Here is a 27,691-nt window from a genome sequence, read left to right as displayed (position 1 = left end):
GTGCTTTTTGGATCTACTGTCTTTTTCGTACGCCTTGGAGGAAAGCTCCTCTTCGGCGGTTTTTATCCTGGTCTTGGAAACATACCTCTCCTCCCGCTCCCTAGAGGAATCTCTTTGGATCTAAGGAGATCTTTCTGGGCTTGGAAATACCCTCCTCCCTCTCCTCGGAGCGAATCTCTTTGGATCTAAGGAGATCTTCTGATTTTCATTCCCCCCCTCCTTCCATCCCCCGTTTTCAATTTTCCTAGTCTCTCTCTCCCCCCCCCCCCCCCCGGCAAGGAAATATTTCTTACCCATCTTTTGGGAAGATCCTTCTCAGAGCCGGTTGGCTGCTAAATTTGGAGCGGGGCATCGCCTGCCCCCTGGAGGTTTATTTCGAGGCTGGTGGTAGAAGGAGGGAGAAGAGAGAGAGAGAGATCGACCCCTTTCAAAAACAAGCAAACCTTAAACCTCTTATTCTCTTGAGCATCTCCCTCGGTCTCCTCTACACGGGGATCCGCCGCCGTTGTTTCCCTCCGCCCTGTTCGTTTTTAATTCGGTTCGCTACCTGCTTGCAACACTCCGTCGAAGGAAAAACAACCAACATATCTCCCCGGTGGGCCACCTCTTGGATTTTGCTGCTGCCTTCGCCATGGCCCGTCCTGCAGCTCAAAGCAGCCCGGCACCCAGCCCCATGCTCTCGTCTCCTCCTCTGGGACTAGCCAGCCCGAGTTCTGCCATGGTCAGTCTCAAGAGTCTCCTGCAGGGACCGGTCAAGAGTCCCGAACGCCGGGGAGCCAAGGATCTGGGCACATGTGAGTGACATCCCCCCCCCCCAATCTACCCTCCTGCTTGTTTCCCTGTCCGTCTTTCCACAAGCAAAAAGCTTTACCTGATTCAGCCTCCCCCCAGCCTTGAGCCCTCCAGGTGTGTTGAACTAAAACTCCCAGCATCCCCCAGCCAGTTGTATGTAATCGAACACATCTGGAGGGCAGCAGGTTGCAGAAGGCTGGTCTAGTTAATGCCATCCATTTCTGATCTATCTATGCATTTTTGCACACGATCCAACCGTTTAAAACTCCAGCGCGCTATTTGTCTTTTGTGTGTGTTTGCCCTTGAAACGGTATGGGTCACTCTTGTGCCCATTTTACAGATGGGAGAACAGAGAGGGATGCAGCCGAGGCAGCACTGCTACGGCTGGCAAAAACAGAGCTTGAATCTGAATGCACCTTGCCCAGCCTTCTCCAACCTGGGGCCCTCCAGACATTTTGGACTACAGAATGCAAGGGGCTGAAGGGATTTGTAGTCCTAAACAGCTGGAGAGCACTGGGGTCAGGGAAGGCTGGGTTAGCCAATCTGCCTCTTCTGGGCTACATTCGGTGCATGGCTGCCTGTCCCGTATGTGTCTTCCCTGCCATTCCGTACTATTAGTTTGGGCCTCTCTTACTGCCCTGTCTGTGTTGTGCCATTCCATAAATATCTGTATTCAATTCAAAGTATGTTATAGCACTTTAGGCATGAACAGATTTATTGCAACTAAGCCTATGTAGGCTCAATCTGTTAATATATTCCAAAATGTTCCTACACCTGCTCCCCCATCCATCTTCACATTCTCCGCAACCTCCCCTTATGCTTCTGGCCTTCTATGCCACCCATCTGTCCAATCTCTGTCTGTCGTAATAGTGCCTCTCCTATACACACCTGCCAGTACGTACATCTGTCTATCCTGTGCATTTTTTACTTCTTCATAGGCATCATTCAAACACATCCCTCCCATTCAACATTTCTGTAACTTGCTCCTTCTTTAAAACAACAGCAAGCAAGCAACCCCACATTGAAATCTCTGGGTTGCAAAGGCCCAACCAAGGCACTGGAAAAAAATGAAGTCCTTCCTATGAATGTATATATTAGACGATGTATTATGCAATGTATTTATATGCAGTTTATTTATATACTCCCATCCCACCTCCACTTCCATCCAGATGGCCTTCAAAATTTCAACATTCAGCTTGCTTTCACTTCTGCTTGGATTTGGGGACAGGAGGGGGGGGCAGAATAAAGGGAGAATTGCTTCTCATGCAGTATCTCCATCCCAACCTTGTAAATCCAAGCACTGCTTGCTTTTAACTATCTCCTGTTACGTGAGGGTTCCCAAGGCAAGACACTGGGATCATCAGAAATATTGATGGACTTATTTGCAAGGACCTGCCTGTGGCTCATCCAACATACATGTGCATAGGGACAGATCCTTGTTTCCTTTTCGATAGGATCTTACTGAAAGTATGAAAAGGGCAGGGCAGGAGACGGCTGTTTTTGCTGGAGGGAGCCAGGAGTTCTGGAGAAGGGAGTCAAGGCCTCTAATGGGCTAGGATGGGGGAGGAGTCACACTTCTGGGTCGTCTGAGAGAGGAATGGAGTCTTTCCCCAACCCCCAGATGTTTTGGACTACAATTCCCAGCATTATTGACCATGCTAGCTAAGGCTGAAGTCCCAAACATCCAAAGGGCTCCAGGTTGGGGAAGGCTGATTTTTCTGTTTTCATAAATCTATGGAGATACTCTATATTTTATGAAAATTGCTGCTGCTGTTGTTTTTCCAATGGAGTCTTGAATTCTGATTTTCATTTTCTGGTTCGTTTGTTTCCAGGTGTGTCTTAAGTGCCTTTTGCGGCTCCTTTGGCATTTGGTAAAGCAAGTGGGAAATTTTGATAATTTTTAATAATAATAGTAATGTAAAAAGAGTGTGTTAGGGTGAGTAAGAGAGGGGTCAGGTTTTCTGTCTGGGGTGGGGAAAGAAGTAGCTGTCATGGGCTTGGAAGGGGGGGGGCGAGAAGAGCTGCCCCAAACTCCTGGGTTGTGTTGGGAAGTGGAGTCCTGTGGGTTCCTTTGGAATGGAGGCAGGAGTGCTCTGATCCAGAAGTCCTGGCTTGTGCGGAAGGAGGCGGGGGAAGAAAGAAGGGTCATTATGTGCCGAGAGGAGGGGAAGGTTTGGGAGCCAGGACTCCTGGGTTCTCGCAGCTGGAGAGGCGCCAACTCATCAGGGTTTTCCAGGGTGATCCACGAAGCGGCGTTTCTGTACATGCGCGCGCACACACGCTCTTACATCTGCTGCTGGCAGCAGTAAATCCCTTAAAGCTGCACACAGCCCAGCCACGGGACGCAGCAGGAGGGAGCGAAACGTGCGGGCGCGGGCGCGCTGTGGAGCTTCGCCCCAGGAAACACTCTCAAAAGTCTTTTCGCACGAGCGAGCGGGCAGCGAAGGGCAAGGAGGGAGGCGGCGGCGGCTGGTACATCACAGGGGCATTCAGGGTGCCACCCGGGGTTAACGCCCCGCAAAGGAAGGGAGGGAGAAGAGTAGCGAGAAGAACTCGCCGTCCACAAGCTGGCATTTGGCTTCTGGCTGGCAGACAGGATGGGAGGCGGACGCACCGACACTGACGGTGGGTATCTTCTTGGCACTTTCTGCGGGACCGATAAGGGGCAAACACACACACACACACACACACACACACACACACCCAGGAAGACAGACCTGCTTGTGGCATGAGCGCCAGCTGCTAAGCCAGGTCAAGATTTGGGCAATTAAGAGTGGGCACCCGCAGAGCAGGTGGGTCAGGATTGTATGTGGGGTCAACTTACTGTAGTTTTTTTTAAATATATATATATAATACTGGTTCTCTTGCTAGCTATATATACCCATCATTGAGATAGGCAAGAGTGTATGTATGCCTGGGGGTGGAGGGTGGGTCTTGTATGTTGCACCCCCCCCTGCAAGAGTGCAATGCACAAAGAGACAGTTATGCACATGTACTCCCCTCTCCCCCAACCAGGTTTTGTTTGAGTGGGATCCAGTTTCAGGCTCGGTTTATGCCCTCAGCCAATACATTGTTTTGCTTTTCTTGATAGGAAGTGAATGGCGCCCATTTCTCTTTAGAAGAGAAAGTAAACAGCTAGACTGAGAAGGGGGGGGCATTATATCTACTCCTGATTATTCCAGCTACTAAGAAACCAGCCTGATTCTGGTTTCCGGGTTTGTTTGTGGGGTGGGTTCTTGCATTTCGGGGTGGGTTTTGGACACACTCCAGTGTGATATGCAACTTGATTCTCTGCATGTTTACTTGGAAGTCCCCAGCAATCCCAATGGAGTTTATTCACAGGTAAGCATACATGGGGCTGCAGCCTAGATGTTGGGCACTGGCAGATAGAGAGGCTATTTTATTAGATTCCTAGGGTGGGTCTGCAGTCTGAGAACAGTTTTCCCTGCCCCCCCCCCCACAACAGCTCCTGCAAAGCTTAGTGGGGTGTTTGGTCCCATTGCAGAGATGACAAGTGAGGCTTGTGATGGGGTAGCTTCCTTGACATGTCGCTGGAGGAGGCAGGATTCTCATTTGGATGAAGCTGGCTGTGGGGAGGAGGTGGTGCATTCAAAGATGAGGGTCACAGGGCAGTAATTGGAAGTGGCGAGAGGAGCTTTGGACCAGGCTTGTGAAGAATTGGTGTGCTGGAGGGCTTCTACCCTGAAAGGCAGCCTGGAAATACCTTAAATTGAAAAGGTGCAATTCTGTGCAGGTGTAAAAAGAGAAAAAGTCCTACAACTCCCAGCATTCCCCAGCCAGAATGCTGGGAGTTGTAGGACTTTTCCTGTCTAAACATGCATAGGATTGTGCCCTAAATAAATTAATAAACAGGGCTAGAAGCAATGGTGACAGAATGCTAGTAATGTTATTTACATACTATATTATTCTCTATGCCACGTTCTTTGCAATCATTTATCCCCTTTATCATCACAATAGACCTGTCAAGGTAGTTCGTTATTATCCCCATTTTACAGATGGGGAAAACTGAGGCTTAAGAACTTGCCCAAGGCTGCCCTACTGAGCCCAGCGGCTGAGACAGGATTTGACCCAGCATCTCACAGCTGGCAGCTTCTAACACACAATCAACCTGAATGATGCTGCTTTTTTGGTGGTAGTTGTGGCAGGGTGTTGCACTGGAAGAAAAGTGGGAAGAGAATGACCTGGGATAAATTAGAACAGGGCAGTTGTCCGGGATTGGAAGACACATGCAGGCTTAACCCAGACCGTCTGTGGGGCGTTGTGGGTGACTCGCCTAGTTTCGGGGCGCCAGGCTAGTGTCGCCATAGCCTGTCAGCTGGGCCCGGACTTCTCTTCCACGTGTCCAGGCAGAGTCAGGGCTCAGGTATGGAGTGCCACTCCCAGGGCTGCCTGAGCCTCGTGCTGTGGGTTGGGTGCTTTCAGGAGAATCTTGGCCTGTAAATCACACTACCCTCAAGGCTTGAGAGGCCTAGGTGAAGTTGGCAGCTGGAGCTCCGCTCCAGTGCATGGCTGAGTGAAGTCTCTGCAGTGAGATGGGGAGCACTGGGATTATGGGAGAAAAGGCAGTGGCGCGGTGTGTGTGTGTTAATTAAATCCACCTATCCCACCCCAGTTTGAGTCAAATCCTGCCTGCTTGCCCCAGTAGCCTTCTAGAAACAGTAGTAGGTCATTATTATTATTATTATTATTATATTTATTTATTTATTTGTATCCCGCCTTTTGCCCAATACTGGGCCTCAAGGTGGCCATTGTGAAAGGTAAGGGGGGATTGGGCCCATCCGCCCCCTCAGTAATGTGAGCGCTGTGAGGGAGTCCAACCTGGTGTGTGTGTCTCCCCCCCCCCCCCCCCGGTGCATCTGGAAGGCACCAAGGCCTGGAACTCCTGGGTCCCTTGCTGTGGGTCAAGTGAGGGCAAGGAGAGAACTTTGGCAATTGGGATCTCCGAAGGCTTCCTGCCCTGGTTGTTTGACCTTGTGTGTGTGTGTGTGTGGTGTGTATGTGTGGTGGGTGGAGAATCGGCACCTTTGAACGCCAGTGCAGGAGAGAGATGTCAGTTGGATCCGCCTCCGCACAGCACCGCATGCCCTTGCATACCAGGGTCACCCTGTAGCTGCTGCCTTACCCAGGCCAAAGAGTGATGAAGGGCTAAAAGGATTCAGACAGGCAGATGGGCTGAAAGAGCTCCCAGGGAGCGGGCGAGCCGGAGAACCCAATCAAGCGTGGCTGAGCACGGGGTCAGCTGGGGTGAGGCAACCGCTCACGTTTTGCTGGTGAACAGTGCGCACAGACGTCCGGGGCTGGAGAGAGATAGCATTGGGGCTTGGGCAAGTTCTAGCAGCAATCTCCTCTCCTCCGGAAGCCATATCTGGAGTTTCTAAGCTATCGATCCCATTCAAGGCATGGATCCTCAAACTGCCCGTCCCTTTTCTTGTTTGTCCGTTACTCACTCGCGCAGTCTACCTGTGGCTGTAGATCAGGACTTTGCAAAACGAGGAATGTTACATCTCAGCAGATTTGCATTATCTGCTTGGAGCCTTTTGACTAGCAGAATGTAAGGGGCCGCTAAATCAATACTCATTGGGCCACCAAGTCCAGGAAGATGCATATGAAGGAACGTAGGAAGCTGCCTGGTATTGAGTCAGACCTGTGGTCCATCTAGCGCAGTTTTGTCGATACTAGCAGGCAGTGGCTCTCCAGGCAGGAATGTTTCCAGCCTGGACTTGAGCTGTGAGCCTTTTGCATGCAAAGCTGGTGCTCTACCACTGAGCCTCGGCCCCATATGCAAACACATAGTACAAGGATGTCATAATCCATTCAGCACAGGGCATGCTGGGAGTTGTGGTTCAACACCTCTGAAGGGCACCAGGTTCAGGAAGGCTAAGAGAATTCTTGGATTGCATGTGCAGGTTAAGTAGTGCTTTCCCTGGGGGCTCCTAAGAGTTCTGCAGTGCATGGGGCCACAGTGCACATCAAGTCTTGGTTGATTGGTCAGACATACACCCCCCAAACCAACTTCCACACTCTGGGATCTGTTGCTGCTCCCCTTGCAAAAACCCTTGCCGCACTCTCTCTCAAAATGATTATTTTACCTTTTGTACACTTGACTTGAAAGCGGACTCATGGGCAGATAGGTCATCTGTGCATCTACCTTCGCCAGGTAATCTCAGTAATCTCCTTGACTGAGTTAGCACTGCGCTAAGGAACACATGCACACAAACGCACCCTCGCAAGTTTCGACAGCACACGCTTCTTACACACCACTAGGCGCACCTCCCAGAGAACGAATTGAACTTTGACTCCTTCAGATACACTCCTCGGCTGTAACTTTTGCCAAGGATTATTTGTCAATCAAAAGCTCCTGCTTTGTATTTACCTTTCCGAAATCTCGTTGAGACCTTCACGTTACAGAAGTAGAAATGGAGATGTTGGCAGAAGCAACAAAAAACTATACTGATGGAAGTTTCATGTTTTGCAGCCGGCTTTCTGCTTTGGGAAGGCCCCGTGTATTTGCACTAAAACCATACTTGGTTCCACATAAAGTATATTCTCTTTCTTTAACTACTTCGGCTTAACCCTTAAATCCTCCTTCCCAACTGTAACAAAGCCTAAATACTTTTAGCTGCATTTGCTTGTCTTCATTCATTGTCTCCCCTTCACTTGTCTTCCTCACTTCTGATTGTAAGCTGTTTGGGGCAGCGAACTGTCCTTTTCTTATAAAACTCCCTAAGGCATCATATACTCTGTCAGAGTAGAAATAGTACTGATAAATAATACTGTTTGATTATAATAATTATATCAATAGTAATATTTTGCTCTTTAACAAAAACATCATCATCGTCATACAAAATACCGAGTGGCCTTCCTTGATGACTAACAGGTCTTTATCAGTGATTTTGATATGGCTTTCTAGGTCCTCCACTGGTCCCTAACTGGCAAACCTGAAAATTGTGTTTCTTTCAGGTCTAACTCCCTGGATTTTCATTTCCCACCTTGCTTCCTGCCTCTTTCTGGTTGGATCCCACTAGATCCCTACTTTTAAGATGTTTCTCGTCCAGTAACTCTTGCTCCTTAATCTAAGTGTCTCCTCCTTATCCCTTCTGCTCCATTGCAGGTGTTATCAAAGACAAGGAACGCAAGATGGAGGATGACCTGAGCATTTCGCGACCAGGGCACTGTGCTTATCTGGGCTCCCTCCTGTGGGAGCGCACTCTACCCTACAATGAGATTGAATACGTTGACTTGGATGAATTTTTGCTCGAAAACGGCTTGCCGCCTAGTCCGGCCCATCAACCCTTTTCGCCAGGCAGCCAGCCCACGGCTTCGCCTTCCAGCGGGGTTGTTGTGGACCTTAGTCGGCCAGCTTCATGTGCGTCTTCATCTTCTGTCTGCTCTTCGTCTGGCGAAGGCCTAGTGGGTAGCGATTATGACCACCACTGCAGCAAGACAGGTAAACTGTGCTGTACATTGGGTGTGCGGGGAAGGATGAAGGTGTAATTGTTCTCCTGATTTCTGGAAGCAGTTCTTGAAGGAACTGTGGGAATGTGTCCATCTCCCCACCCCTTTAATTTTTTAAAAAGTCAGTTTTCTCTCGAGACTTCATGCGTTTTACTTTTCTTGCATGTTAAGCCTAACGTGATCTAAGTATATTACTCCAAGCGCAAAATCTGGCTTGCCTGTTTGCTCATCGAGACCCCAAAATATCCACACTAGCCTGGATATAAGCAGAGAGCTGTTTGTAGCGCCCTCCCTGGTTGCAAGGAATAAAAGCAGTTTCATGCTCCCTCCCTGCTGGCAGAGAGAGAATTGATAGTTTCTAATCTCCTCCCTGATTATAAATTGCTTTCAGTCGCAACCTCTGGTTGCAAAGGTAATGGCAGCCTGCTCTAGTGCTTCTAATCACCACCCTTGTTAAATTGTTTCCTCTCTTATTGCTGAAATAATTGGGTATATCTAGCAGATACACACACTTGCAAAAATGCAGTATACAAACGAAAAACACATTTTGAAGTTGATCATAGGAAATAAATGTTGTTTTTAGTCCCCTCCTGGTTTGTGAAGTGTAGATGCTTCCAGATATTTGGATTTTCAATAGCAGTTCCAATGCACTTTTGTTGCTGAGGGCACAGAAGGAATCTTAGGAAATGCAATTTATACTGCAGCATTGTTAAAGCTAAGCATGTTTGGAATTTGTCAGTTCATTAGATGGGAACTTCCATGTTGCAGTCAGATCGTATATTTAAGGAGAGTACATGGGAAGGCATTCTATTTTATACCATTTATAACAGAATGATAAAGATGTGCAAATGAATGCTTGTTTAAATCATGGCCAGATCTGTTATTTTAAACTTTCATGTGTTTGGGTGACTTATACTTTTGAGATGCTTGGTGGGGGGAATTCATATTGCTCATCTTGGAAAGAGGATTCCCGCCCATCCCCATTGCTGCTAAAACTAATTTTCCATTTCTTGAAAATATTTGAAACTTTCCCTGAAGCTGACATGTATTTTCAAACATTCTCTTTGGTTGCAATAATATTCAGACTTTTTTGCTTCCTGGCGTATGTATGTTTTGATTCCCAGTGGGAGGGGAGAGGGCATTCTGTGCGTTTTCTTTTCCAGACTTATGGAGGCTTGGGTTGAGTATCTTACACAATCTTTTAAATGTGAAAGCTACCGACCAGTTTTGATTCTGAATTACCCTTTTCTGCTTTCATTTCAATTCGTGGTTTTGGTGCAATTTGAGAAGGAGGGTGGATACCATGAGATGTTTGGGTTTTGTTTGAAACATACTTGGGTATCTAAACCCTTGTGGTTATGGAGACAAATATCGGGAAAACAAGTTAGCGTGACCTTAGTGAATTACATCGGGACCCTTGGGATTGCGTGGCCCCGTGATCCACACTCAAGAAGTTATTCTTACACCAGCGGTGCTCCATGTTGGCTCAGTCCAATCGCAATGGTAACTTGTCAGTCTAACAGTGGGCAGTGTGACCACGGATGTCACAAGGTGATGTAATTTAAAAGGAATGAGATCATCTACAGATATAGATTTGGTAAATGTTGGTGATCCCTCTTAAACCACAGTGCTTGGCAGTATATGAATGGAGGTACTCTAACCTGTGAACCCCTATTTCTTCTCCCCAACTTCATTCTTTCTCCCCTCCCACATCCCTAACTCACCTGGCTCCATTCTAACCAGGGAACCCAGAAATCCTGGCTTCTCAACTCTCCATCCACCCCCTTCAAGGTAGCCATGCTTGCCTCTCCTCCCATGGATGTAATCCAGGCATCTGGTCTCTCACATTTTCCCCAGTAGCCACTGCTCTGTGGCCAGAGAACCCAAGAGCCCTAAATACCATTGCTAACAATACTCCTGCCTTCTCTCCAAATCTCTAGTTCTTCAGTCCCAGAGAAGCCAATAATCCTGAATACCAATAGCGCAGCTTTGCCCAACCTGGTGTCCTCCAGCTGTGTTGGACTACAGGTCCCAGCATGCCCCAGCACCAGGTTGGGCAAGGCTTCAACAGCCTATCCTCTCCAACTGTCTTTTAGATTTGCCTCACTATGACCCAAGAATCCCGGGTACCAACACCTCCCCATCCACTAAGCGCTCTCCTTCCCAGAGAACCCAGGAGTCCTAGATTCTCTTGCCTGTATGACAAATCACTAGATCCCCCCCAAACCCAGAGAACCAACCCCTGCCCCATTTAGACACACATGGGCACACAAGAGGTCCTGAGTATCCCTCCACACACACACATAATCCACCAAATGCCCCCTTTCCCTCCAGAAAGCCTGGATGCAATTGCTTACATATCCCCCTCATTTAAAATCAATGGATCACCCCTCCCGTCCCCCCCCCAATCTTAGAGAACCCAGGAATCTTGAACAGCAACGGTGTCCCCCCTCCCCAATGCCCACTTTAGACCCTTCCCCAAAAGGGAATCCTGGATGCCAGAGCTAGATGCTCCCTGCTTCCCTTCCGGAGAATCCACAGGCTTCCCGGGGAAGGCGGCTTCTAGGCGGAGGAAGAGGCTGCCGGTCGGGGTGGGGGGCTGCTGATTTCATGCCTGAATACCAAGTGCCCCCCAAATGCATACCTGAATGCCTCCATGCCTGGATATCAACAATATCCCCCCAGCCGCCCCCAAAGCCTGCTTTAGACCTCTTCCAGAGAGGGAACCCTGAACACGCGCACTTGTCTGCCTGGGGGTGGTGGGAGATTGCTAAACGTAGAGGAGGAGGAGGCTGCCGCGGGGGTGGGATGGGGGTTGCTGCTTCCATGCCTGAATATGAATAGTGTGTCGAACCCCCCCCCTCTCCGAGTGGGACCCTAGAAAGCAGCACTAGACGCTCCCCCTCCCTCTCAGAGAATCCAGCGGTCCAGGCTGCCCTCTTTGGGGGGCGGGGGGGGGCGAGGGGGTCGTCTGCTGCTGCTGCTACTGCTGGGCCCGCCATACCAGGCGGCTGCGGGGAATCCCGGTTTGTTGCTGCTGCCGCTGCTGCATGGGGCTGCTCCGGCCTGGGAAGCCCAACGGCGGCGGCAGCCAGTCTCGTGTCTGTGCACGGAGCCGCCTGTCCCCGCTCACGTTCCTCGGCCTGCTTCTGCGAACACATGTCGCTCGGCTCGGCTCCGGCGCGGGCTGCCAGCTGGCAGCCTGCCCCCTTCCTCGGCGCGGGGCGGGGCCAGCGGGCACGTGGGGCTGCGGTGTGAGGCAGGCAGGCAGGCAGGCAGGCAGGCAGGGCCTCTGCGTGTGCGTGTGCGGGAGCGAGCGAGTGCGCGCGCGAGTCCCAGCTGGGCAGTTCCAGCAGGTTAGGACCGAGGAGGGCGGAAGGCGCTGCGGGGGGCGGGGGGGGATTAGGTTTTTCAAGGAGACCGGGGTCTAGTGGGGGGGGGATATAATTTATGGGGGACCTAGTGAGACGGGGACAGGACTCCTGGGTTCCCTGTGGGGGCGAGGAGGAGGAGGAGGAGGGCTCTCCGGGACGAGGGAAGGGAGCTCCGGGGTCCTTCAGAGGGGAGTCTAGCAGCGCGAGGGTGGGGTCGGAAGGGGGCCAGGAAGCCTAGGTTCGTGGTGGTGGGGGTCCTAAGGGGAGGAAGGCGGTGAGGAGGATTCTTTGGTCTACCAAAAAGGCAGAGACTGAGGGAAAGGGGAGGGTGAGCCAGGACTCCTGGGTTCTTCAAGAGGAGAAGGGTCTGGGGGGTTGTCGGAGGGAGCCTGGACTTAGGGATTCGTCAAGGGAGAAGGCTTTAGTAATGGGGAGGCGGTGGAGAAGGAAGGGATTTAGGGTGGGAGTCAGACATTCTTTGGGGGCAGTGGAGCCTAGTGGTGAGAAGGGCTTTGCCTCAGGACGGGGATAGGGGTGGGATTCCAATGGGGAGAGAGATCTAGTTGTGTGTAGGGAGAGAAGCGATGGGACTCCTCTGAGCAGTCGCGTCCGTGAGGGCGGGGGATGGGTTTGGGGAAAGCTGCCTAGATCCTGACTCCTCTGAGGTTAAGGGGAGCCGTGGGGGGAGCCAGGATATCTGAAGGGCAGGTTTCAGTGTGGGGAGGGGAAAGATGGGAGCCCAGATACTTGGCATGCATGTGAAGGGGATTCTAGTCTGAGGGTTTGGTGGTGGGGATGTCAAGATATTAGGAGCTTTGTTTTTAGGAGATTTGCAAAGTTTACTTAGGGTGAAATCCTTCTATGTTTAGACAGGAAAAAAGGTCTACAACTGGCTGAGGCATGCTGGGAGTTGTAGGACTTCTTTCTGTCTAAACATGCATAGGCTTGTACCCTTATCTGCATCTCTAAGCAAGTCTTAGCTGCTTGGAGGGAAAGACCACGTCTCCCGATTTTCCAGGTGGTGGCCCGTGGCAAGCTTTCGAAGCGGCTGTCACGTGGCTCGTGGTTTGTCAGAATCCACTCTCGCTCGTGCCTCTTTCCCCCATCTGTTAAGCATTTAACAGATTTGCCAGGCCCACGTGGCCAGCTGGACGCTGCAGACGGCACAGTGCCGTTCCCAAAACGGGTTTGTGATGCTGTTTAATCCTCAGAAATTTGCCACCCACAACCCCCCTCAGCCTGTCTTTAATCCTCATGGTGTGTGCAGCTGCGGCTGGCTGAGTAGCGTGAAGCCGTGTGTCCCCAGTTCACCATTCCCATTGTCGTGGTGCTTTGCAGAGAATAGAAAGACATCAGGATGGATACCTAAAGTGTGTGTTACGTGTGTTTGCTTGCAAAGGTCTCTGTTAAGGGTCATGAGGAAGAGGAGGAGTGGGGCGCAGAGGGGTCTGCACTGCAGATAATCTACCTGGCTGCTGCTGCTGCCCTCTTGTGGCTCCTTTTTGCGTGAAACTCACCTGGATTTCTCCTGCCTCCTCACCTTCTTCAGGTCCCATCACACCTGTGTCCCGCAGCACGCCCAGTCCGGTGGACCCCGAGGCAGTGGAAGTCCTCATGAACTTTGACCCTGACCCTGCTGACTTGGCGCTGTCTAGCATTCCAGGGCATGAGACTTTTGACCCCCGCAAGCATCGGTTCTCTGAGGAGGAGCTCAAACCCCAGCCCATCATGAAAAAGGCACGGAAGATACAGGTTCCAGATGATCAGAAGGTGAGATTGGAGCAAATACATTCACCTCATCCTGCCTCCCACCCCCCACCCCCCTGCCATTTCCCAACTTTAGGTTCATAAGAACCTAAGAAGAGCCCTGCTGCATCAGACCAAGGGGCCGTCTAGTCCAGCACTCTGTTCACACAGTGGCCAACCAGCTGTTGACCAGGGACCCGCAAGCAGGACATGGTGCAACAGCACCCTCCCACCCATGTTCCCTAGCAACTGGTGCATATAGACTTACTGCCTCTGATACTGGAGGTTGCACTTAGCCATTAGGACCAATAGCCGTTGATAGCCTTTGCCTCCAGGAATTTATCCACCCCAATCCAAATTGGTTGGCCGTCACCATATCTTGTGGTAGCAAATTCCATAGTTTATGTGCTGTCCGAAGGAGTACTGCCTTTTATCTGTCCTGAATCTCCCACCAGTCAGCTTCAAGGGATGACCCTGGATTCTAGTATTATGGGAGAGGGAGAAAAACGTCTCCCTATCCACGTTCTCCAAGCCACACATAATTTTTGTACACCTCTATCATGTCTCCTCTTAGCCTCCTTTTTTCCAAGCTGAACAACCCCACAGTTGTAATCTTCCCTTGTAGGGGAGATGCTTCAGTCCCTTGATCATGTTAGTTGGCCTTTTTCTACTTCTTATTCAGGAGGTCTGTGACCTTCATGATTTTTAGGAAACGCTTGCTTTAATCTCTCTTTCATTCTCCTTCCCCCACCCCCATGCAATTGAAGCAGTTTGGATTTTTTTAAAAAAAGATGTGGGCATTTAGAGGCTTTCCTGCATTTAAAATCAACCTCAGTAAATAAAAATATAAATCACACAAAAATTAACAGCAAACCTAACAAAAAACAACAACACGGTATTGTAAACGCTGCTTGTGTTTTTTTTTTTAATTACATGTATATTCCACTTTTCATCCAAGGAGTTCAAAGCAGCGCATGTGGTTTTTCCTCACACACAGGCCCTCATTTTATCCTCACAGCAAACCTATGAGGTCAGCTAGGCAGAGGGATAGTAGCTAACCCAGTGAGCTTTATAGCTGAGTGAGGATTGGAACTCAGGTCTTCCTAGTTCCAAGTACTACACCACACTGTCTCAAAAACAGGAGACCGGTTGATTTGAACAGGCTGAGATATTTCAAATGGAATTGGAACAGCTTGGGGAATTGAATTCATTATTACTTTTATTATTTATTGAAATACTTGCATGCCGCTTTTCCAGTTGTTCAGAGCACTTTACATAAATAAGATTTAAACCAACCAACCTAAGTACTATGTTCTAAATGTTAGTTTTATTGGTTGGCAATTATGTACTGAAATTTAATACAACGTACATAAACAGGTTAGGGAGGGTTTGAAACATGTGCACCTGAACCTCCACATAAACTACTTGCTTGGGGACGAGGAGTTAGTCAACAACCTTGGCAGCATGAGAAGAACCATGCTGGATCAGGCCCAAGACCTCCAGTCCAGCGTTTTGTTCATGCAGTGACCAATCAGTTGCTTGGAAGAAGCCCATCAGAATTAGGACATGAGTGCAGCAGTGCCCTCTTTTTTTTTTGTTCCTGACCTGGAGGTAATATATAGCCTTTCTGATTGGTAGCCATTGATAGCTTTGTCATCCAGGAGGAATGTGGTAACACAGGCAGCTGCCTTTTTCTGGGCCTGTTTATTTGTCCATCTCGCCCGGTGTTCCCTTCCTTGAGTAGCAGGGCCGTGGGCTGAGAAAGGTTTGTCCATCACCTGATCCTGATCGCTGAGGCCAGGGTGCAGCAGTGCCAGCTGTAATCCTGCCCGTGGACATGCAGTGCTCTGCATCGTTGGAATTCGCTGGCCTGCGTGGGCGGAGGCATGTCTGCGGCCCTGACCCCGCCCACTTTCAGCAGCAAGCTCCGGCCCACGTGAGGCAGTCACACGATTCCTCACAGAGAACTTCATTCCTCTGTGAGGGAGGCAACGCTCCTCCTCGGGAAGAGCTCAGAAAGGAAAGGAAAGCGAGAGTGGCACTCACCGCCCTGAGTTTCTGGCCCCTGAATGCCACCATTTGCAGCAAATGTGGATAGAGCAAGATGCTGCCCTGGTTGATCTCCGTGGGTGTTTAAGACAGTGCTCATTGCTCCTTGGTGGAAGGTCAGGATCCAAATGTGTCCCGGGCAAAGTCCGGTTTCCACATGCACAATGTAGCAGGCAGTGATCATAATTCTGTGTTATAGCTGAACGTGGTTTGTTCATCGTGCAGCAAAATAATCCAATACCCACTGGCACATTTACTTTAAACACACAAGACATACACAAAACACGTACGGTCAATCAGGTGATGCACCCTGCACCGTGGGGACTTAGCTGAATGCACGTGGAAGAAATATCGAATAATTGAATTTTAACGGGCCACTCAGGAAGGGCATTTTGAGCAAGGGTGGCATTTTGTGGGGCAGGTGAATGAGCGGTTTCCAAACTTGGAGCTGGAGCTTTTCCCACATGAAGGACGAGGGGCACACGCTCTAGCCTGCGCTCTTGGTTCATCCGGAGTGTTGGTCTGGCTTGTTAGGCCTTGCATGTGCTGATAATTCACCCTAAAACACCCGACTCCTGCTGCTGCACGCATCCGGAGGGCATCGGTGTTGAGCAGGCTGCCTTTCAGGAAGGTTTGTCTCCCGTCAGCGATGTTGTGCACCCTTCCCCACAGCTTGGCTGAACCTCAACTGGACCCTTATCCCGTAAACTGGACCCTTATCCCGTAAACCTCAACTGGACCCTTATCCCGTAAACAATAGTTCTGTTTTAAAAATCTCTAGGTAGTCTCCACCTTGCACACTCCATCTGCACCTCTGATGTGTTATTTCATTTTAAAACTGATCAGTGTTCTGCAGCCTATGTGGTCTTTTTGTGAACCTGGTGTGTGTGTGTGTGTGTGTGTGTGTGAGAGAGAGAGAGAGAGACTTATTACATTATTACAGGTTTTGGAATTTTTCTAATGACCATCACGGCTATCTTTCTTTTTGTGTAACTGGTAGGATTTTTGTTTGGTTTTTTTTTGGGGGGGGGGCGCATGAGAACCAAACTAGCCCAGATGTTGGAGACCCATGATCGAATCTCTCTCATTTTCTAAATTTATTTTTAAAAAACCAAACAGTTGTGTCAGGACCACCCACTAGTAGAGAGGGGCGAGTTAACTCTCCTCCCCTGAAGCTGGTTCTTGCCCCTTTGAGGCAGACATACAGTTTTCCCCCCTCTCAGGGCAAATGGATTTCCAGCGGCTTATCTAGTTTAGCCCTAATTTTGTCTGCCCAGTGGGTGCTTTTGTGGTTTGTTTTTTCCAAAGAGCAGTCATTTCAGGCCAGTGGGTTGGATCCAGGCTTAGCTATACTTCGAGGATTCCTGTCGAAACCAGCAGGACTTGAGGCGTACTCTTAAGTACAACTAAGTCTGGATCCAACCTAATGAACGTGTGTCTGGAGTTAAGCAGGGGGGGGCGGTTATGTGCACGCTGCGGAGTTACAGTATTACGAGTCATGGGGAACTTCTTGTCAGCGCGAACCTATTATCTGAGCCTATAGGTAGGCATGATTATTTGGCACTGTGTGCTTCTTCAAAGGAGAGGAGAGTTGTGCGTGTGTGTGTGTGCATGTATGTATTTTGGAAGGTGATGACATGAAAAGGTGTGTGTGTGTGCATGACTCTATATGTGTTCTCTTCAGAATTTATGTGCTTGCTTTTGGGAATGTGTGTGTGTGTCAGAGATTCCAAAACAATGTGGTAGCTGCATGCAGGAAATTTATTTATTTATTTTAAGAATTGTATCCTTCGTCGTCATCGTCATTATTATTATTATTATTATTATTTGTATCCCGCCTTTTGCCCAATACTGGGCCTCAAGGCCTTTCTCCCAGGCCTCAAACACAGGAGCTGGTCAGAAGCAATAGAAAGGCACTCTGCATACGCCTATATGTACTCCTCTCTGCAGGCACTGAGACGAATTCCAGCAAATGGGATTTATCCCAAAGCAGAAATGAACCCGAGGCACCAAAATGCACTTTGGGATGGAGGGGAGATGGCTGTCAGATTAGTATCTTATCCTTCCTCCAGTGGGCCCGTGGCATTCTCCCCTCCATTTCATCCTTACAACAAGCCTGTGCAGCAGCCCTCCCAGCCTGGGAGAGTGTGGCCGATCCAAGGTCATCTTGTCTGCTCTCTGGCGGAGTGGAGATTCGAACTCGAGTCTCCTTGGCCCAGCACTCTATCCACTACACCACACTGGGCAACGTTGCGCCCAGAATGCAGGGCCGGTTCATCTTTTGACTTGTGCCACCCATTTCCCCCAGTCTGCCCATTTGGACTAGTTGGAATCAGCAGACTCCATAACAGAGGTGATGAACCTCAGGCTCAGGGACCAAACCCAGCTCTTTGGAGGTCCCCAGATAAACACGGCCCTCTGCCCCTTTCCACCAGCCCCCGAGCGTTTGCTGTTTCCCCAGTTTTCATGCAGTTTCTTCCCCATTCTAAAGGGTTGAAATGCCTCTTGTAAGGTTTTGTTACCGGCAGTAAGAGCTTTAAGCTACAATATGTAGGTATTTGGCCCTGCCCCTTTTGCCTCTGGCCCCGCCTACCACTGGAACATGGCCCCCAAGAGCTTCTCTGATGTAGAATTCGGCCCGCGGGCTAAAAGAGGTTCAACGCCCCTGCTCTAGAGGGGAGGATCTAGACATCAGGAGCAAAACAAACTTCCCCTAAACTCCCTCCCCCCTGCCCCCAAATCCTCCTTTAGGGAAAAAAAATAACCCACCCTCTTAGGAATCACAGTTAGCAGACCTGCAAATCAGCCATCAGAGTTAGTAGCCTTCCTGCCCATGCAAGCCTCTATTATGAGCCCAAACATGGTCTGAAGGCAGATAGTGCAGCCAAGTGGCAGAAGTCTGGGACGGAATCAGGGGGTGGATGGAGAGACCACTCAGGGTACTGTGTGCCGTCAGCTCCTTGGAAGAAAGGTGGGAATATCAAGATAATAAGTAATCATACGCGGCACTTCAGCGGCCTAAAAAAAGAAAGAGAAGCAACTGTTCCCAAGCCTTGTGGGCAGCATATGATAGGTTTTTAATCGGATCATGGGCTATTGTATGGATGTATGTGTGTCTGCTGTCTTTATATAATTGTTTGTAGCTAGATTGTTTTTAGATTATGTGCAATATTGTGTTGGATGGTATAGAAATGTAATAAATTGAATGACCTGACATGCAATGAAATACTTGGGGTATATGGATTGTGTGACGCGCTGGTGTCCTAGAGCAGAGCCCTGGTGTTTTCTGACACACCCTGTTTGTGTTTTGGGTTTTTCTGACCTGCTGTTTCGTTTTGTTTTTTTCTCTTCTGCTTCGCTTTCGGTGGGGCCAGGATGAGAAATACTGGAACAGGCGGTACAAGAACAACGAGGCCGCCAAACGTTCGCGGGACGCCCGCCGCCTGAAAGAGAACCAGATCACCGTCCGGGCAGCCTTCCTGGAGAAGGAGAACGCCGTCCTGCGCCAGGAAGTGGCCAACATCCGCCAGGAACTGACCCGCTACCGCAGCATCCTCTCCAAGTATGAATCGCAGCACGGCGCCTTGTAAAACCCGCGGCGGGGATGCCGCTGCGCTCTTCTCCACCGTCCCGCCACCGAGGTGGTGGGGCCACCCTGGTTTTTCAACCCTGACCCCCGTCTTCCCGAACCGGGCAAACAAATATTCAAACAGATGTTTGGAACGAGGGGAAAGGTCCGAGGCGGGCGATTCCCACATGCGGAGACTACCATGGTCCAGGTGCACGGCTGAAGGGATAAGACTTCCTGGGTTGGCTCGTGCTGACCCTCCACCAAGAAAGGGGCAGTGAACTTCAAGATGTTGAACTGGGCATCGTAGGCACATGGAACACACCGCGAACACACAAGGGCTCTGTAGCACGCTGGAAGATGTATTGCACACACATGCAGACACACACACACACACACACACACACACACACACACACAAGTTTGGCTTGTTGGCAGACTTTTCTATCCAAAGGGCAGAATTCAATCACAGACTTCACACGTGGCATTTTGGGTCCTTGACACGGCCGGCCCAGGAGGCATCGAGCGTGTCAGGATGCCTGGGTTCCTTCTCTCTCTCCCTTCTGACAGCAGGTGCATCTTTTTTCTGCAGATGTTTTGCACACGACTTTAACAATCCCTTGCTCATCTCTCCTAGTGACTCTTTGTCAGAGGTGGTGGTTAAGGACATGAAAGGCAGCCAGCTACCACAGTGGGCGTGGAACCCAGCTGTTCTGGGCTCCCATCTCACCCCACGAAACCACTACGCCCTGCCGTGCCCTTCTTCGCAAGAGAACCCAGGAGTCCTGGCATCCTGAAAAGAAGACAGGAGGTTTTTCTTCCTTTGGACACCAGTAAAACATTGTTAACTTTCCTTCTGCCTATGAAATGCCAAATTAGAAAAAACTAACTGGTTGCGCACTCATATTTTTCCACAATCAGATGAAAGGGGCTTTGTGTCAGAGGGCAGGTGTAGGGGTTATGAGTTTAATTGTTATGATTATCTTATTATTCTACCTATTTTTAGTTAAAAAGGCAAGAGATGGCTTCTGTTCTCCTTCCGCCTTCCTCACGTTTTGTGTCCAGCACTGTCTCATGTCGTCATATGTACAGAAACTAAATAAACACAAAACCTCATTGATGACCCTCCATAAATATGAACATATATATATATAAATATATATATATATATAATTTTTTTTTGTAAAACCAACTATATATATATCTATATATATGTATAGACTCCAGGAGAGACTTGAGAGATTAAACTATGTTCTTCTATTGGGGAAAGGTTGGTTCTTTCGTACAGAAAGGGAATGGGGAAGTATGGTCTTTTTATCTCCTTTGGAGAGGTTCCTTGTCTTTTAAATTTTCCATGTAACAGTGTTGCTGAGAACTCGGGGTGGGGGGGAATGGGTTTGACCGAAGATTTTTTTCAAAAGGATGTTTACAGTTGTATACTACGAGCAATGAGGAATAAAGAAAGACAGGATTTTAAAAAAATGAACAAAACCAGAAATCTTTGTCTTTGTATTCATAATGCCTTTGTTATAGATATAATATGCACCTACACCCATGACAGTTTATATATTCTGCATCAGTTTTATCTTTTCCAGGTATTGTTGGCCCACTGTGGCTTACAGAATGGGGCTGTCCCGTCCCCCGTCCCCCCCCATCGTTCCCCGGTGCCCTACTGTAGGAAAAAACGAGTCCCTTCATTAATTTACATTTCTATACTGCCCATAGCCAAAGCGTTCTGGGCAGTTCACAACAATTATTGCAGCTTCCCCAAACTGGTTCCCTGCAGGTGTTTTGGACTTAAATTCCCATTAGCCCCAGCCAGCATGGCTAATGGCCGGGAATGCTGGGAGTTGTAGTCCAGAATATTTGCAGGGCACCAGATTGGACAAGGGTGCCTTATTTCATCCTATTGAATTTTTAGCCAATTGTTGTATATTTGCTATGAGTGGGCAGCAAGGAAAGCAACATTTGCACATTATTGCCAATTTTGCAGCAGGCCTCCTGCCTCTGGGAGTTGAGGGAGGGATAAAAGTGTCCCCACCTGATACAGGCTGATCTCCCCTCTTCTGAGTGCCTGTACAGGTTCAGGACGGTTTATTTATTTTATATTTATTAAAACATTTGTATCCCGCCCTATATCACTGGGATCTCAGGGCAGCGTACAGATAAAATCAAAACAATGTAAACAAATAATACAGCTAAAAACGTATTAAATCATTAACAAATTAAAACCAGTACAGCCATATGGACCAATGGTCTGACCCAATGGTTGCAGGGGATGATGTGAAAACACCTGGTGGTGGTGGTGATGGTGGTACTGCAGCATTGTGGATTTGCTCAGACCCTTGAATGGGAGACCATTGTGGTGTAGTGGCTAAAGTGTTGGGCTGGGAGTCGGGAGATCCGGGTTCTAGCCCCCACTCAGCCGTGGAAACCCACTGGGTGACTTTGGGCCAGTCACAGACTCGCACCCCAGCCTACCTCACAGGGTTGTTGTTGTGAGGATAAAATGGAAAGGAGGATTATGTATGCCGCCTTGGGTTCCTTGGAGGAAAAATTGGTGGGATATAAATGCAATAATACATACATACATTGCAAGTTCCCTTGTGGGACGTCCCATTGCTCGGTGGTAGAGAAAGATTTTTTTATGCAGGATGTCCCGGGTTTAGTCTTCGGCAGTTCTAGGGAAAAGGATCAAGGAGATAATGAGAGGAAATCCCTGGATGTAATTGAGGCCTTGGATTGCTGCGAGCAGTCAGAACGGATAATGCTTACCTGGGCAGACAAATGGTTTCACTATGAATAAGGTAGCGTCCTACATTCTCAGCCATTTCGTGCAAGGAACATGTGTGTCTTTCAATTGTTCCAGATCCATACAGAGACAGACCTGTGTTGCTCATTTCCTACCTGGCCAAAGATGCCTGGTCTGTGGCAAACACCAGGCAAAGAGTTTTTTCTTTTCTGATCAGTAATTTATGCAGGCTCTTAAATATTGGGTTGGATCCAGAATCTGCCTTCTGCAAATGGAATGGGCCTTCTGCGAGAGGAAGGGATCCATTTGCAAAAAGTTCCCTCTACCCAATTTGAGGGGAATCCCTCCAATCGCCCCATATAGCAGGGATACCTGCCCCGATAGCGTTTTTAGAGGGCTGGACTGACCGGCTGCTTTGGGAAGGACGGAGCAGGGAAGCCCACTTCCAGCAGCACAGTTCACCCAGCAGAACTCTGCATCCAACACATTTTATGCCATGCACAAGTGGCCTAACAGATGTAAAGGTGCAATAAAGCCCACCAGAATCAACCTATGGAAAAAACATTGGTGTTACCCTTTTAGAAACCACAGCATTTGTTTGTATTCAAATCACGAGAGAGAAAAGCAGCGTCTTCCAAGTCATTCCAAAAGTCAGTAGACCGGAGGGGTGTGGCTCGTTCCGCACATGAGGTGCCAAGACCAAGAAGGCCCTCTTCCTCACTTCAGAAGGGGGGGGGGGGAGAGGCAAGCAAGACAGGTTTCTGTGGGAGCCAACAGACCTTGAGATGCAAAACTGATCCTCCAAGCAACCTTTGCAAAGGGACCTAGTTGGTATCTATCTATCTTGAGCGCAATCTTATTTTCACTCATGAATATGCAAATTGCAACAAGCTGGAATTGTGGAAGGGGGGCGCGGTGGCAGAGGAGGGTCCAAGCCACCGTGGTCTCTTCATCCAAGAAGATATAGCTACAGCCTTCTCGACGCTGCCTGGGAATGATGGGAATTGCAGTCTGACGCATCTGGAGGAACCCAGACTGTTGAAGGTTGATCAGATTTAAAATAAAATAACACAAGGGGCGATGGTGTGTGTAAGGTGGAGAATACAGAGTGTTTTGTTTTAAATAGAGGCTTTAGCTACAGGATAAGGGTCTGGTTGAGGCCCAGCCCAGCCTCACTATAGTGGACTATGGCAATTGAGAGGTAAATGGATTCCTGTAGAGGTAGGAACGCACACAAGCCTGCATATTTTGCCTCGAGTTGCACGCGTGCGTGCCTGCCTGCCCATGAGCGCACACACAGAGTCCCTCCTTTGCTTTTTGGAAACCCACTTGGACAATTCCTGGCCAAACAAATTTCACCCCAGGCCCCAGATTACTCTTGGTTTTTTTAAAATGCTCTAATTCAGTGGTTCCCAAACTTTTTCAGGTCACCACCCCCTTGGTTCCACAAATTCATGCCCAGTGCCCCCTACCCTACACTACAAAAATCATTATTCAGAATAGCGGTTTTCAACGACCCACTAAGGAAGATAATAACAATAAAATTCAAAACAGTAACAATTAGTTGAATATTTATTCAAAATCCGAAGCACCCACCGCAGGCTTGCCAAGGGAGGGAAAAGAGAGTGAACGCTTCTGTTTTGCAGCCAGCGTGGCTGGGCACACCAAGCAGGGTATGTCTCTTCATTAGCGTTTTGGTGCTTTTGAACCATTTAAATTCACCGTTTAAAGGACTTTTCTTAAAAGGTATTAATACATGTGTGGATTCTTCCCCTATATGGCTTGGGACCTTCTCCCATAAAAATGTCCCTGGGTTTTAAGACCTTCTGGAGAGGCGCTTCTTGGAAAAGACCACCTGCAGCGCCCCCCTGCCACCCCCTTGCCTCTTAACGCCCCCCTATGCAATCCCACCGCCCCCAAGGGGGCGGCACCGCCCACTTTGGGAACCACTGCTCTAATTCCTGCAACATGGCTGCCACCTTGTGTGCAAAGAGAAGTACTGCAAATTTGAGCCTTTCATGCAGATGTCAGTATGAAGGAATGGGTATGTGTTTTTTTATAAGTCACCAGAGTGGAGTCTTTTAAAACAGGGTGAGCTTTGAATGCCTCCAAAAGGCATACCCACCTACCCACCCACCCACCCCTTCAAACTAAAGTAGTGGGAGATTTGTCTTCCTTAGTTGAAGACTGCACCTGCAATGTTAAAAACACCCACCCATATCTGAAGAGTTCTTACATCAAGTTTGTGTTTGACTTAGCATTAATGACCCATCATGGCTGGTGGCTACTAGCTAGCATGCTGCATAGGGTGACCATGTGGAAAGGAGGACTCCTGTATCTTTAACAGTTGAATAGAAAAGGTGTCATTTAACAGTTAAAGCTGCAGGAGCCCTGCCCTCTTGATCAGATACAAGAGGGCAGGGTTCCTGCAGCTCCAACTGTTGTGATGAAGAGGGAATTTCACCAGGTGCTTCATGTAAACAAATGACACCTGCTGAAATTCCCTTTTCTATACCACTGTTAAAGATACAGGAGCCCTGTCCTCCTTTCCATATGTCCCATATATTCCCTTACGCCTGGAACACTCTTCCAGAACATTTGTGAACTACAAGTTCAATCGCAGTTTTTAAAGCTTAGCTAAAAACTTTTCTTTTTTTCTAAAGCTTTAAAACTTGATTTTGATCTTACTTTTATACTGTTAGTTTTACTCTACCCTGTGCCTGTTTGGTGCATTCTCTTCCCATTCTTACTGTTTTATTATGATTCTATTAGAATGTAAGCCTATGTAGCAGGGTTTTGCTATTTTTTTGTTTTACTCTGTACAGCACCATGTACACTGATGGTGCTATATAAATAATAATAATAATAATAATAATAATAATAATAATAATAATAATGGTCACCGTATGCATGATAGCTAGTAGTAGGGTGACCATATGAAAAGGAGGACAGGGCTCCTGTATCTTTAACAGTTGTATTGAAAAGGAAATTTCAGCAGGTGTCATTTGTATATATGGGGAACGTGCTGAAATTTCCTCTTCATCACCACAGTTAAAGCTGCAGGTGCCCTGCCCTTTTTTAAATCTGGTCACTCTAGTATAGCGCCTGCAGCTTTAACAGTGGTGATGAAGAGGGAATTTCAGCAGGTTCTCCATATATACAAATGACGCCTGCTGAAATTCCCTTTTCTATGCAACTGTTAAAGATACAGGAGCCCTGTCCTCCTTTTCATATGGTCACCCTAGCTAGTAGCCACCAGCCGTGAGAGGTCATGAATGCTATCTTCTCGTCAGCAAGCGCCATTAAGAAATAGTGATTTGGGGGCTGGTGGATCATACCCAAAGGGTGCTTATTGATGGCTCCTCAGGCCAGAGAGATATGTGGGGTGTCACAGGCTTCGGCCTGGCTCCAGGGTTGTACCACATCCTCTTGGATGACTTGAATGAGGGATGGGCAACACCTGGCAATACATGTGAAAGGGACTGAGGGTTCTTAACAGACCATCAACTAAACGTGAGACAGCAGTGTGATGCAGAACCTAAACAAGCAATTGCAATTCTAGGCCACAGTGATTACGTGGAGTGATGTCACCATTCTGTTCTGCTTTGGTCAGACCTTGGCTGGGGGGACTGCCTCTAATTTGGGGCAGTGTAATGTAAAAAGGGATATTGATAAACAGGAATACGTCCGGAAGAGGGCCTGCAAGATGCTGAGGGGGCTGGAGCCCAGGTCCTATGTGAAAAGGTTAAGGGGGAGGAGCTGGGTATCTTTTACTTGGAGGAGAGGCAATTAAGAGTCAATTTGATTCTTGAAATGACACATAGATCAGGGCTGGGAAGAAGGCAGATCTCCAAATGTTTGGACTTCAACTCCCAGCAACCCCTGCAAGCATGGCCAAAGGTCAGGAATGCTAAGAGCTCAAATCCACACACAAATATTCTAGGGATCAACTTTCTGCCCACTGCTGACAGACCGTGGGGCAATCTCTCGAAGGCGGGACCCAAACCAACAGGTTCTATTTATTTATTTATTTATTTATTTATTACATTTCTATACCGCCCAATAGCCGGAGCTCTCTAGGCGGTTCACAAATAAGAAAGATAATAAGAAATTATTTCTTAATAATAAGAAAGAAGATTTCAACTAGACTGTACACAGGACTTCCTGATGTTATGAGCTGTTTAACAGACCGACTCAGAAAGCGGCCAGCTCTCCTTGATCAGAGGTTTTGAAACAGCGGCTGGATGCGGGATACCAAGATCACCTTTGAGGCTCCTTCCAGGTACCATTCTGTTGTAGGTGATTCGCTAAACAAAATCTAGAGATAGTTCTTCTTTCACGTGATGCAATAGAACTGTTACACTCCCCAACTCCGCCAAAAAAAAAAAAAAAAAAATCAATAAAAAAAATATCAGAGCAACCCCTGGATTCCATGCTATTGCTTTTATTGCATAGGTTCTTTTTTTTTAGTTTTTAAAAGGTTTATTTTAAACACTATATTGTTGACAAGCAACACAGAGGAGGCAGTTGCAGACAAACAGTTAACCAATACAACACTTCACACAGACACATAAACAGCCCAAATAGAGCCTGCATTTCTCCAGTTATCCTACATGTTGAGAATTCCAGAGTTGCAAGTACAATCAATCCCCCATAGAAGATGGGACTCGGCTGAGAGGAGAGAAAATGAAATGAGCGTAGAACGGTCAAGGTGACAGGTTTGATGTGGGGCTAGGATTGAGGCGTAATGCCAGGCTGCATAGGCTCACTCAGGCAAGGCTGAAGGTATTCGGGGCCAGATCAGAAAGCCAAATCCCGTGCTTTAGGCTAAGTAACAATGCAGTTAAATAAAACACCCAAACATTCTTTTGTAAAAGAAACTGAGAAAGAGAGGAGCTTTATTAGGAAATGGACAAGAGAGCAGCAGGGTCTTGGAGGCAGAGCGCTGGGTAGCATGCTGGAGGCTTCCCTCCTCCTTCTGTACAGTCTATGCATTTTTTTGGAGCAGCTTGGCAAAGATTTATTTAGAAAAAGATTTTATAGGACACCTTTAAAGGTGAGCACCCTCCAAAACTCCAACAAAAATGCCAACACAACAAAATATTAATTAAAAAAAAGTGCTTCAAAAGATGATTTAAAACTCCAACCCAGAAAAACTAATAAACAAATGCAGAAAAAACCCCACAGTCCACTAAACCCCCCCTCTTATGATAGGGTGACATATGAAAAGGACCAGGGTCCTGTATCTTTAACAGTTGTATAGAAAAGGGGATTTCAGCAGGTGTCCTTTGTATGCATGCAGCACCTAGTGAAATTCCTTTGTATGCATGCAGCACCTAGTGAAATTCCCTCTTCATCACAACAGTTAAAGCTGCAGGAGCTATGCCAGAGTGACAAGCTACAAAAGAGGGCAGGGCTCCTGCAGCTCTAACTGTTTTGCTGAAGAAGGAATTTCACCAGGTGCTGCATGCATACAAAGGACACCTGCTGAAATTTCCTTTTCAACACAACCATTAAAGTTACAGGAGCCCTGTCCTCCTTTCCATAGGGTCACCCTAGCTAGTAGCCACCAGCCGTGAGAGGTCATGAATGCTATCTTCTCGTCAGCAAGCGCCATTAAGAAATAGTGATTTGGGGGCTGGTGGATCATACCCAAAGGGTGCTTATTGATGGCTCCTCAGGCCAGAGAGATATGTGGGGTGTCACAGGCTTCGGCCTGGCTCCAGGGTTGTACCACATCCTCTTGGATGACTTGAATGAGGGATGGGCAACACCTGGCAATACATGTGAAAGGGACTGAGGGTTCTTAACAGACCATCAACTAAACGTGAGACAGCAGTGTGATGCAGAACCTAAACAAGCAATTGCAATTCTAGGCCACAGTGATTACGTGGAGTGATGTCACCATTCTGTTCTGCTTTGGTCAGACCTTGG

At 48.3% G+C, this 27,691-nt stretch overlaps 1 protein-coding gene across 2 annotated transcripts; it reads left to right on the top strand.

Annotated features, from left to right (window-relative positions):
- The first annotated feature begins 270 nt into the window (after nt 1-270).
- On the top strand, nt 271-20,481 carry DBP (D-box binding PAR bZIP transcription factor). 2 transcript variants are annotated; one of them, XM_063138789.1, is made up of 4 exons: nt 271-794; nt 7,925-8,260; nt 13,192-13,412; nt 18,812-20,481. In XM_063138789.1, the coding sequence occupies exons 1-4, from the start codon at nt 632-634 to the stop codon at nt 19,025-19,027; spliced, it is 936 nt and encodes a 311-aa protein (XP_062994859.1). In that variant the 5' UTR covers nt 271-631; the 3' UTR covers nt 19,028-20,481. The 2 variants fall into 2 exon arrangements, with proteins under 2 accessions (XP_062994859.1, XP_062994860.1); XM_063138790.1 differs by lacking the exon at nt 271-794 and adding an exon at nt 3,216-3,417.
- The last annotated feature ends 7,210 nt before the right edge of the window (nt 20,482-27,691 follow it).

Source organism: Elgaria multicarinata, chromosome 11, assembly GCF_023053635.1.
Source record: "Elgaria multicarinata webbii isolate HBS135686 ecotype San Diego chromosome 11, rElgMul1.1.pri, whole genome shotgun sequence".
NCBI lineage: Eukaryota > Metazoa > Chordata > Lepidosauria > Squamata > Anguidae > Elgaria > Elgaria multicarinata.
Note: the sequence above shows the minus strand (reverse complement) of the source record. Positions and strands in the feature narration are given on the sequence as shown.